Source organism: Thunnus thynnus, chromosome 4 (genome assembly GCF_963924715.1).
Source record: "Thunnus thynnus chromosome 4, fThuThy2.1, whole genome shotgun sequence".
NCBI lineage: Eukaryota > Metazoa > Chordata > Actinopteri > Scombriformes > Scombridae > Thunnus > Thunnus thynnus.
In genome coordinates this window covers 28,707,886-28,721,066 of record NC_089520.1, presented here as the reverse complement: position 1 = coordinate 28,721,066, position 13,181 = coordinate 28,707,886, and the positions used below count along the sequence as shown (strand labels likewise).

General features: G+C 42.7%; 1 protein-coding gene across 2 annotated transcripts in view; it reads left to right on the top strand.

Moving 5' to 3' along the window:
- cdh4 (cadherin 4, type 1, R-cadherin (retinal)) overlaps positions 1–13,181 on the top strand; it is a 200,349-nt gene that overhangs the window by 166,794 nt on the left and 20,374 nt on the right. For both annotated transcript variants that reach the window (XM_067588137.1, XM_067588138.1), the window contains exons 9-10: positions 8,151–8,288; positions 12,938–13,123. In XM_067588137.1, the coding sequence (XP_067444238.1) occupies positions 8,151–8,288; positions 12,938–13,123 (324 nt within the window). The remainder of the gene's footprint in view (positions 1–8,150; positions 8,289–12,937; positions 13,124–13,181) is intronic.

Sequence of the window (13,181 nt, the reverse complement as noted above, 5' to 3'; positions counted from 1 at the left end):
TGTCTTGTTTTCTTTTTCTACACATATTAAACACAATAGATGGAGGCTTTGACATTGTTTAAAAGTCACCTTTGACAGAGGTGACGGCTGAGCAATGAAAGTAAAGTAACACGTAATGTTACTACTATTTTAAGGGGGTAATATGTAACGTGTAAATGATTTTTCACTGTCTGGTCACAGCCACTGACCTGCTCCCCCATGTCCTACCCACTCCAGAATGAACTTGAAAATAAAACAGCTATTCCATCCAGTCATTCATTATTTCACATAGCCTCTCTGCTGAGACAAGGACCCACAATGCACACACACACACACACACACACACACACACAGCTGTGGTGCAATGTGTTGCTTCACAGCAGCTTGTATCTTCATGGAAAGACATCAAATCAATCAAATGCATGTTACCTACAATACAGGTAAATTAGTACAATAAGATGTTTTCCAGACATCCACAAACAAATCCTTAAAGATCCCCTACAGACATGTATTAGGGCATATGAACACCCTCTACTTGGAATAATATATTGTGTAATTGTCTGTCTACCTCATTAAAAATCCAGAATCTATAAATATGCCACTATGTTTCGTTTCAAAAGTTAAACTCTTGGAGATAAGATGTCTCCTACTTCACTGAAAAGTCCATTTCCAGTTCATGTGTACTAGAGGCTTCAAGTTTCCACATCACACTACCACACTTAGATAAGTTGTATACTGGCTGACTGGCCCCAAACTAGATGTGATGTCACAAATCATGCTTATAGGTTTGCCCCTTAAACTCAGATTTAAGGTGAGCACAGAGAAAATTTCCACTTCCAACTCTCCACTCTGCAGATGAACATGAAAACAGCCTTATAGTGACAGTGAAGCTCAAACATCCAATTGAAGGAACAAGAAGAAAAAGATATTTTTGACTGGAGGGGGATTTTAAATTCCCTAAATGTTAAAAAGGTAATGAACTTAAAATCCAATCACTTTCAACCCAAAACTAAATTATATTCCACTGGTCATCATGTAAAAGCAATTTTCTCAACATCCTTTTAATATTAGCTTGCTGCAACACAATATCTTTTCTGTACCATTTTCATGGATGCACAAGTCTATGAAATAACCAAATAAATATCTCAGCCTGCAAATCCCAGTCCAATCCCTGGATATAACTATACCTTAACAAAATCAGGGGCACTTTTAGCAGCAAATATGTCAAATAAAATAAACCAAAGACGAAAAATAGTCATTTGTTTGTTTTCTTATTGTGTATAAATATAAATGACAGGCTCATATCTAATGTTTTTCTCAGAGCGTAGAGCACGGCAAATATAAGGGCCACGCAAATCCAACACCTCTCTGCTGACGAGGTCAGGGGAGCTTTCTCCTCATTGTTTTCTTTTGCCTCATCCACTGCTGGTGTGTGTGTGTGTGTGTGTGTGTGCGTGTGTGTCTTTTGCTTACTGTGGTTGTCCGCCAACCCACACACCAGCACCACCACAACACACATCATCCCTTCTCAGTCTTCCATCTTATTCTCCTAATGAGGGAGGTCACGCAGGGTCGACTTTTGTTTATCCCAAGCTGCATCAGGTGACTGTGGGCAGTAGCGTTTCATAGCAGATTGTTCATCTTGCGGCCTTGCTCTCACACATACACACAGACGGTACCCTTGTCTCTCTGTGGTGCAAGACTTAAAAAAGATACAACTGGCCAAATCATAGAAATGTTCAAATTCATATGCCGCCATTATAAGGATAATCTCATCCTTGTATTTTAGTTGGCTGATTTTACTACAGACATAAAAGCACCGTTGAGTGTATCTCATAATGTTTATATTCTGAGAAGTCCCGCTGGTCCCTCTCAACACTAAACCCGGCCAGGCAACACTTTGAAAATTAAAACTGGATTCTACCAACAGTAAGACATACGTATTTGGAGAATAATTGCGGTTAAAAGTCTCAAGAACAAAACCAGGTTTTGATAACAGAAGAATACAACACACCAGTGCTCATTCCTTATCCAAAATTTATTCAGAGTTGGCAATGCATGATAGCATGATACATTTGTGGGACAATATAAATGAGTCTAGTGAATGCGGGCCAGCTCTGTGTCCCTGTTTCCAGCTTGGCCCAGGCGGTAGCAGTAGCAGCTGATGTGAGTGAGGGAAAGCTCATTAATCTGGACACATCAAGCCAGGCTCAGTCCTACCTGCCTCTGATCCTCCCACTAAAACTGGGACACACCTGGGAGTTCACCCACCTGCTGTCAAGGTCATCAACACAAGCGCACAAACATACTCAGACACACGGGCACGTGTTTGCATACACACTCCCATGCAGTTACGTTTGTTGTTTATACGCAGTAAAGCATGCGTGTATGATAAATACAATCCCAGGTGTCACACTGGATCCTTGCAGTCAGATGAGTGTGTACATATGCTGCTACACAAAAACATGAATATGCATACCCACTGTATAGACAATGAGCACCCTCATCTTTGCAGCACATATATTCTCTGTCTCCTCTCCCATCTCTTCTTCTCACACTTGAGCTCATCCTCATCCACCCTGCTGGTGTCTAATTAGAATATTTATGCGCTAATTAAGGGGTGAAGCAGGTTCTCTCGTGTTGAGGAGACCAGGGGGTACATGGAGGTTAGCCTGGTATCACTTACCTCTGACACCAATGAATACCAATTATTGTCCCTCATCAGCGCCAGTAACCCCTCTTCTCCTCTGACCTCACATGCTTCCATGTGCTCCAGCCCACAGGCCAACAAGCAGGGCTAAGCTATATACTGTACATGTGTTTGACTTCCTAATCTTTTTGGCAGTATCATGGCTCTTTGTGTGTGGTTGTGGGTTTGGTATTTGGGGTAATAAGAATTACTACCGAAGAAGGTTTAGGTTAGGGTTTATACAGTTTTGTGTATGTTTATCTGTGCTATTGTTTTGCCAAAAATAGACTCTTCTCTCAGCCAATCATGGATCAAGTACATTTCTAATGAAGCATGTCTCTAGTGCTGCAGGTGTGTGAAAAGAGAGACTAAACCCCAAGCAGGTTCTGAAGATGTCAGGGTGCCACAGCTGGCGAGGATGTTCTCCCTTTGTGCCCTCTGTCCATGGCAGCGGCTGCACTGGCAGGCAGAGCTGTTGTCTTTCATTACCCCAGGCTGTCTCAATCCCCCATGAGCCCCAGACTGGAACAGTCTGGTGTGGCATGGTGTGGTGTGGCTCTTCGCCAGGCTGTCCGCCGGGCTGATGCCAGCTCTACGTGGGACCGTCTCGCCGTCGATTAGGACATCGCTTGGGCTGCCTCAAGGACATGAGCGCCCACAACCTGGCTCTATTAGGATATGCAGAGCCTGACTGGGGAATCAGGCATGAGTGCTGGCATCCTGAATGGGCCTGGGGCTTTATTGTCTAAGAGACGCTGAGTTATGTTAACTCGCTGACTAGCATCCGAGCTCTAACAGCCAGACAGCGAAGCCATCAGAGGATTGTGAGCGGGTTGCTGAATGTAGAGTATTGATGCATGTAGGTGGATGCTGACTGCTTGTAGCCAACATTCAATCAAGAGGACTAAGAAAATATCCAGTCAGTATACCCATGGGCACACCCCTAGATGATTTTTTGATACCAGCCAATTCTTTTAAGTTCTTAATCTTATCCGTTTACACTAGAATTCACCGGACACAAATGTCCAACTCTATAAATCATCCTGCCTGTGGGAGGATAAGATGAAAGAGGAAATACCAAATGACTCTTGGTCCAATATTTTGCTCCTTATGCATAAATCCCTTATCTGCGTAAGCTTGCCTTCATACAATGCAGAATTATACACCATACCTACTATTAGACCGAAGCCAGGTTAACTAAAACCTATAACAATATTCCTCCTACATGTGATCGATGTCAGCATTCCCCTGCAAACCTTACACACATATTTTCTATGTCCTTCTTTAAGTATTTGGATGATTTTTAACACTATATCAGATATCACTGGAGACGCTGTTGCGCCAAACACATTCACAGCTTTATTCGGGATCCCTCCTACTCCCTCTCTCTCCTGTTATAGCTTTTGTCACCTTGTTAGAAAGACGATTGATACTGATTCATTGTCCAAATATCCTCCCTCTCACTCCCGTTGGATTATAGATAGTCTTAATTCTTAAACTGTAAAATAAATAGAGTCACAGGGCTCATCTAATATATTTTGTATGTTATGGCTCCGTTTTCAATATGTTAGGTTAACATTTCACATAACCCTCTCTAAGATGTAATTTGAGATAGGATTTATTGCTAAAGGCCTTGATTCAACAAAACGTCCACGGGTATTTTGGTATTTTGACCAGTTTTGGGGATCACATGGCCTCTGGAGGCTCCTTTTGTGTTCTTTGATGAGAGAGAAGAAACCTGACATGATGTGCTGCTGTAGGAGATCAAGGCATAACAAGGTGTCTTCTACACATCACTTTTGTTCTGTTTTCTTTTCTTCTCTGACTTTTTTGTTTTTTTAAGGAGTGTTTGCTTGCTCTCTGGCATTACTTTTTTTTTTTTTATCTGTTTGAGACATGCTGGAGCCAGAAAGTCTGGTAACAGCATATTCATCATGCTCATATTTGCTTAATCATGTCCTGTCCATTGTATCACAATGCTCAGTCAAACAATTAACTAAAACTCTTGCCTGGTCTTCATGCTTTATTTTAGCAGCTGTATTCATATGTGACTCACAGCCTTTATTTATCCAGTATGTGACTCTGAGCTGTTTGCGTAGATGTGGAGGCGTATCTAATCAAGTGGATTCTGAGTTTATATCTCAGATTTACCTACGTATCTGATTGTCTGTACAGTGGGACTCAGAGAAAAGCTTTCAGCAAACAGCGCGTTGCTTGCAATAAGTCACCGCTGGTTTGTGTTCTCTTCAAATCAGTGTTAGTCCGAGAGCTGTTTTGTGTCCTCAACCCAGCCTGAAAGAGCAGCCCTGCAAGGGATAAAGAGAGAGGGATGGATGATAAAGAAATAAAAGTGACTTCTCTGCATAATTTTAGGACTCACTGGGAAAATATGTGAGAATAGAAAATAACTGTGTAGCCATGTTCTATAATTCAGTCAGAATTTCACTAACTGGAAGTACATCACTTGTAACTTCCATTAATGGCTCGGCACTTCACTGGAAACATGGACGTGTAAGTGAACTGAACTGAAATAGATTTGACTGAATTGAACTCAACCGAAATCAAATTGAATTGAATCAAGTAGCATCAAATCAGTGAATTTGATTGAAATGATCTCCGCTGATTGGAAACAGTAGTGAGGGTCACTGACACTGAGGGTCACTGAGGTAGAGAGAGAGAGACTGTAGTCGAAAGAAAAGGGGTAGCTGGTCGCCATGAGTGGAGTGCTGGGCCATTTGAGACAGATTGCAAGTGACAAGCTAATGACTATGGCCAGTAGGAGCCTGGCAGGCCAGAACACAATCCACAAAGGAAACAAGTAAAGACCAAGTTTTTCTCTTTTTTCTCTCTCTCTCATCTGGCCTTTCCCTCTTTACTCTATTTGAGTGGTCCTTCACAGCACGCCAAGAGAAAATGCAGACTCAGCTCATAGGTATAATTAATTCACCACTGTTAATGTTTTGCCAGAAAAACACTCCTCTCCATTTTCTTGTTCGACATCACCTTACCAGTTCTGACCATTATGTCCCCTGCCTTGTCCTTGCTAACAAAGTCTCACTGGGGCACAAATCAGTTTGCTTACAAACCATGAGCAGCCAGGTTTTTCCACCTGTCCTGTCAGCTGCTTGGCATGACTTGTTGAGTAGCTAACATGGATAGCCTAAAGCCATTTTCCTTTTTCTTTCTTCAGTCTCCTGGATGGTAAACTACCTAATTTAGGCCCCATGAAAAAAAGCAATTGGGTTTTATCGTTGGCAAAGCTCTGTGTACAGGTGTTTCTGATGGCTTTCGGCGTCCGCAGATTAAGTCCATGAGGCTCAAGGCCTTTGGAGGGAGTTGCTGTTGCTGTTGGTAGTGAGACAAGAAGCTGTATTTCCTGCCAGCACTGGACTCTAATCTAACAGAGAGATTTTCTGTTCAGCACTTCTATAGGACTCATTAGAGAGCCCTTTTCTGGCTTGTTCGGGCAGCCACTTTTGGACAGCAGAGTGCGCTCGGTTGTGTGTGTGTTTGGTGTGTATCCAGTGTGTGTAAGTGTCTGAGTGTCCCACCTGTTCCCACTCACTGGTGCGTTAGCGTATGTGTATGTGTGCACTAGAAGGGCCATAAACTCCCAACTACCCTCAGATGAGTGATATAACCCTGCAGGATAGGGTGCATCAGCCACATCCCTGACTGTGTGAGAGCTCCACCTGCTGGCTCAGCTCCAGTCATTTCTCTTCACCTGACCAAAGAAAGAGGCGTCCATCAAAAGCTCGAGCCTATTAGCTTCCCACAGCCATCTGGTGCTATTTCTAGAGTGATGTATGTGACCAGATCTAAATGAGTCTGCAGAGAGACACATTCATTGGAGGCTCTATTTACTGAAGCGCTCTATGAGGGGAGATGGTATTGATATTTCATTATGAGTCTAATAAAGGGCAGCCAGTATTGAGTTTTCATTAATAGGGTTGGTTTGGTGCAGATTAACATGTCTGTGCACTTCATAATGATTTTGAGAGATGCTTAATGACTCCAGCTGGGTGTTTTAACTGGCTTCAGTTGTCTGACTGATCTAACAATCAACTGCATCCTTCACAACTGAAAAAAAAGAGTGGGAGAGAGAAAGCAGATATAGAGATACACAGAGACATGCAGAAAGACAGACAGCGAGATAGACGGATAGAGAACAGACAGGCGGAGAACAGTGTCAACCTAGATGCGATGAGAAAGATAGCAAGAGATTGAAAGAAGCACAGAATGTGAGTTGCAAAGAACACACAATAAACCAGATGAAAAAAAAAAAGCTGCAGCTCAAAGAAATAAAAAGAAAAGCAGAGAAGATGCCACCTAAGCACGAAGCAATAAGTCTCCCATCTATAGCTAGACCTTTGCCTGGGTTTGTTCTTGTTTATTCAGGCAGTCCCTGACATCACTGCCACTGGCTGTCAAGTCAGTAGAAAGCACAACGCCAGGATGAACACAGCGAAACTAGCCTAGCAACAAATAAACATAAGACCATCGATAGGACGCAATGTGGAGGTTGAACAAAGCAGCAGACTCTGAACTCAGAACACTGGCCTGTCCTTGACGTCCATTCTTTCTGTCTCCGTCTCTGCACACTGACGCATTGGAGGCTTAAGCCAAATGGATTAATAAGAAGAGAAAAATACCACAAAGCAGAGGGAGGCTTATACTGTTAGGATTGGCTAGGATGGAAATGCACACACATACACACACAGTCTTCTCGCAAGTGGTGAGTCTGGAGGACAGACTGAACTTTCAGCACCATGGACAGAGACACCATGCTGGGATGTGGATACACTGTCTCTCTGCCTTTTTGTTTTAGAAACTGTTTCATTCACTTGTGTCTAAAGCCTAATGTTTGATGGTGTCTCTTGTCATAGCTCTGTAATATTTCAGCTGGTACTGCAGTACACTCTGGGGCAACTCCTCCTCACTGTAACTGGACTAAAGAAGGCCCGTTCACCTCCTAGTATTATCTGCAGCATTGTGGCGCTTCTTAAAGTGGCGGCGCCTCCATTAAAATGAGTGATGATCCAGGTCTGTTCACACAGTGGAAAGCCAAGACTTGGAGGCATTAATGGATGGGCCTTTTACCAACACATTGCTCCCTCCCTGTTACTCCTTGTATGGCTGTGCATGTTAGTGTGTGTGTGTGTGAGTGTGTGTGTGTGTGCGCTGTTTACTATCTGGTACTGACCAAATAAGGTGTTTCAGCAGTCTCCAGTTACTCTGTTGCTCCAGTGAGTGGGCAGCTGTGAAAAGAGAGAAAATGTGTATGTATGGGTGGGAGTTGGATAAATTTTCATTGATGCACTCTTTCACTCATATGACTCAATATGCCACACATAAATACATATATATATATATACATATATATATGAAAAAAGAAGAATCCAGGTTTGTATCCAGGTTTGTTGAAGCAATTTGATATGCAAATCTTTAATCATGTTTACTCTCTGTCTGCCTCTCTCTGCAGAAAGTGTCTGAGTACACCATCATTGTCCAAGCCACCGACATGGAAGGCAACTTGAACTTTGGCTTGTCCAACACAGCCACAGCCCTAATCTCCATTACGGACATCAACGACAACCCCCCAGAACTGACAGTCAGGACGGTGAGTCCCACACTCCCCCACAGATATTTTATTCGTCCCTGTAAGAGGTCAGACTCAGCCACCAAACAGTTTCACCTTTAGTCACTATGTGGGCTATGTTTGTAGGCAAAACAGGTTCAACAGATCTACAAGCGAAAGACTTCTCTGAGATATTGCTAGAAAAATACCTTTACTGAAATACGCCTTGAGAGAAAACTGAGATTAGGGGAACAACTGACAGAGATGTGGGATAAAGACAGATACATAAGGGGACAAAAATGGGCATAGAAAACAATGCAGTGACAGATTAAGACACACTGTGAGAGAATAACATATGGAGAGACAGAAAAAGGTGAAGAAAGAGACTGGGACTGAAAGTGAGTTTGAGATGAGTTTTGTGATGAGAGGGGTTCTCCTCCCTCCCTCTCTGTGTTATCCCAGCCAGCGGGGCCTCTGGTGGCCAGGGTTTGTCTGCAGGCATCTGGCCCTGGTCCCTGATACCTCCACACTGGTCTGACAGGAAGCCAGGCTACAGCTGGCCTACTTTCCCAGTGTGTGAGTGTGATTAAGTTGAGAGTTGTTTGTTTTTTGAGAATGAGGGTTACTTTATGAGAGGTTATTGACAAGGAAACATCAATTGAAAAGAGAAGCTCTGCGTGCTGCATGAATGCACGCATTTCCCCATTATAGCTTGTATTCTCTACTCCGGTCATAGAACAGAAACAAATGCTGACCGCAGCCTGACAGACCTACAGGATTGGAGCTTCTCTTTATGTGGATTTCTGAGATTCCAGAGAGAGACAGATGCTGTCTGCAGCAGAGCTCAGAGGCAGACCGAGCAGTGTGTCAGCGTCACACACTGTGATCCCCGTCTCCTCGGCGGGGCCGTCGTCAGCATGCATGCCAGTACAGTTCCAGCCGCATGCTCTGATAAGAGCTCCCCAGCTGTCAGGGGTAGAGCTCACCGAACAAGGCTGCCGCTCCACTCAGAACTGCTCCATCCCCGTCTGCGGAGCTGGCTCCGTCACCGCTCTACACTGGGGAGGAGCTCTGGACCATAGTTCTCTTGCTCGCAAGCGAAGGCCACGCTTCACTTCAATAAACATACAGAAACACATATGTCCTTGACACATACAATTCACATGCACATACATGTATGCTCACACACCTTGTAATAAATGTCACTTTTCTCATCTCCACAGGGCCTCACTCATTACTTTCCCTGCAACACTCATCAATAAACGACTGTAGAAATTTTGCCTGAGCTTGCTGGTGAAGGAACAGTTATGACCATATTTTGGTGTGTGACTCAAAGGTGATAATGAGCAAAAAGGAATAAAAATGTGTTTTTGATGTCACTTAGACACAAACTGCCACACATGTTCACATGAACATCCATGGCTGAGAAATTGCTCTCTGCCAGATGCTGTTACCACTGCTTTGTCAATCTTTTGCTTCCCACTCAAGCAACTAAACTTGGAGCAGTTCATAATTATTTGTGTATGACAGACACAAGAAGAATTCATTGCTCTCTATGGGAGTCATAGAGAAAACATAAGCACGTTAATTAAGTGAAATTGCTTGCAGGGGGGGTGTAAACCAAGCTGATATATTGCATCTAATTTGAAAAAAAAAAGCCAAATGTTTTATTCATTTCACCACATGGGCCCGAATGGGCTATGTTAGTGCTATGCTCATCATTATGTGATAAACAAAAAGACAACGGTACTTGCCACAATCTATCTAATCAAACTATCTAATCAAGTGTATCACACCTGCGCGAAAGTGTACCCAGTAGTTTGTCATTCACCAAATAATGACGAGGAACAGGGGAGTTGATTGAAAAACTCCCAGACACACAGGCTTACAGATCTGAATAAAGTGCTATTTGTGATTAACCTGTAGAGCTGAGGCTTCTAAATACCTGAAAGAGTTGAAGTGCCTGAGATTATTGGCATTCAACACTTACCTATGCTTCCAACTCCACGACTTTGTGTTAAAAAGGAGTAGAGGCTCCAAGAAAAGGCAGATGGATATGACTGTATAACAGGAAAAATGAGGATGAAGATAGACGCCTGTTGCCAGTAGCTATATCTTTATTACACCATAGAGAAGCCATAGCAGCCATCTTAAGTGAACTGATGTCTGTCTGTTTTTGGACTTTTATTCCCTCGTAATACTGCCATTACCCTTTGGTGTTGTTTTCAACACCCTATATGATGGAAAATAAGAGCTCATTTAGTCATGTTAAGCTGTAGCTCTGCCATCTAAAAGGGGACATTTTCATTTGCTGAGTCAGTTTTCAGTAAGAAGATATTAGATTTCCCCTGTTGTGCAGCACACCTTCATATAGATTCATTTTCTAAAATGATTTGGGGTCTATACAGCACTGTATTCTCACTAATTTCCCCTGGCTTGACTGCAATTCAAATATCAGAAGGCTAGTTATGTCTATAGACAGTTTGAAATGTGAAAAGCAATAAATGGAAGTGTTCCGGCATAAGGGACCCTATATTATCTGGGTTTTGTTTAGTGCTGTCCTTCATACATGTGTGATGGAGGTTCATAAAATAAGACGCAGTGGTAAGTGTCACTGATGATGCTTATGCCTTGGATGGTGTTAAAAGTTATAGTCATGAAAGTAATTTTGTCCCCGGGGACAACCACTGCTGGCCTGTAATGTCCTCATCTCTTATTACATAGTTCTTCAAAGCAAGACTATGTAATGTTTGAAGGAAGACAAAACACATTCAAACTGTAAGAAAAAGGAATTAATAAGAAATAAAACAAACCCACGCTCAATTCAATACACTAAGGGGTTTTGTCGCTACAACCTTACTTGGTCTTGTTTGACCAGTAGCTTATGGTGGCTAATGTTAGCTAAAGTTAGTAAACGTTAGACAGATGTTGCTTTGTAACATTACATTTGTGACATTACTGAATCAGGTCATTAAATGTATGACTCCACGTGGGCCACTGTTATACTATATTTTAGCATTCACTATTATCCTGTAATCAGCCTCTGTTATACAGTCTCACTTTGAAGCCAAGAGATTTAAAGCTTGGCAACAAAAACATTTTGTTTCAGAAATCTTAACTGTTCATTTGCAGTCTTCTCATCCTTTTTGCAGGCCTCCAGAAAATGTCTTTACCTAATGTAGTTGAACAACGTCACACTGTTCCCAAGATTTGCAATAAAGTTTTCATTGTTGATTGTTTAAATAGGCAGAGCACTTAACATTTGCATGTAAAGCCAGAATCTGTAATGTTGACAATAGCTATACTGAAACATATAGCTAAGTTGTATGATTAATTTTGTCTCATTTAAATTTTACATTCACTGGTTAAGTAAACTTAGGTCCTGTTTTACCTACAATTGAATCATATTTGCCCCACTCTTTCCCCTCTTCTTTATAACTACAAAACCCTTCAGAAACTCAGAGCCTCTGTCTCTAGTGTCTTATCAATGGGTCCACATTGCATTTTAGAGAGAGTTGCCATTTTGGAAGCACCCTCCCCTACAGTCAGCGCCATTGTGTATGCCTCTGAGAGAGCATATTCCATTTGGCTGTCTGACAGCACGGCCAAAAAGCTTGGAAGGTTTGTGGTGGTGTTGTGCTAAAGCTCGGGGTGAAAAGGAAATGGAGGAGCCCACACACCAGAGACTGAGAGTACATATTTAATTTGTTCTGTGCTTATCAGCCTGGTTGTACTGCAGGGGATAGGAGAAGAGGAGGGAGGGCAGGAGGGAGGGAAAAGAAGTAGGAAGAGAGGAATCGGGTGGCTTGGACGCTGCTTCAATCCCACGATGATGAAGCCATTAAAGTGAACAGCAGCTGGCAGACACACTCCATAAACAAGTTAACGCTTCACAAGAGGAAACACGGATTATCGTTTGACAATGAGAGCTTTTAGTGTGTGCCCGTGTGTGTGTGTGTGTTTGTGTGTGTCTACCTTTGAGTGCCCATCCCTCTGTAGCTAGATAAATCCCTATAGAGAAGGACACGTATCCTATTGCACTGGAAATTCTTCTCCAGGCTCTGCAGCTGTCACCAAGTTTCCTCCAGAGTTAGTTCAGAGGGGAGTTGTTTCAGATTGCAATATAATGAAGATCATTAGCCAAAGATTATTCCTACCGCTGCTTTAATTGCAGTACTTATCTAATTGCTTATTAAGACCGAGATTTGGTGAATGCACAGAATCTAAATTAAATGGGTAAACACTTAATTGAACAAATCCATTAGTTCAAATAAGGAGTTTCATATGAGCAGACATGGCGTGGAGTAAGGGACTGCATTAACATAATGGGAGATATGATTCTCTATTATTCACATTTAAACAAATATGTTTGCTGCCGTCTGCTTTTTTTTTTCTCCCTCTCCCATCTTTCCAATTCCCAATTTGTTTAGCTACCACTTTCCATTCATGTTTTAATGTAATGAGCATTATTGGCATGACCCAAAAAGCAGTTTGTAACAACAATTATGGAAAATGCTAAAAGATTGATGATGGCACAAGCAAAAGTTTCAAGTCTCAATAAATCAAGTTATTAACATGCATTAGCCGACTGCTGGAACAACATCAGCATAATGTTATCTCTCCCATCCTCCCTGCTGTCACCTCCCCTCCCTCCTCTCCTCTTCTCTTCCTCCCTTCTTCCCGCTCTGTAGTTTTCTGGGGAAGTGCCAGAGAACAAGGTGAATGTGGTGGTGACCAACCTGACGGTGGTGGACAGGGATCAGCCCCACAGCCCCAACTGGAATGCCGTCTACCGCATTGTCAGCGGGGACCCCTCCGGACACTTCACCATCCGCACCAACCCCATCACCAATGAGGGCATGCTGACAGTGATCAAGGTAAGAGTGAAGCGTTACATTTGGCTGCTTTACACACATCCCGAGATGTGTGACGACT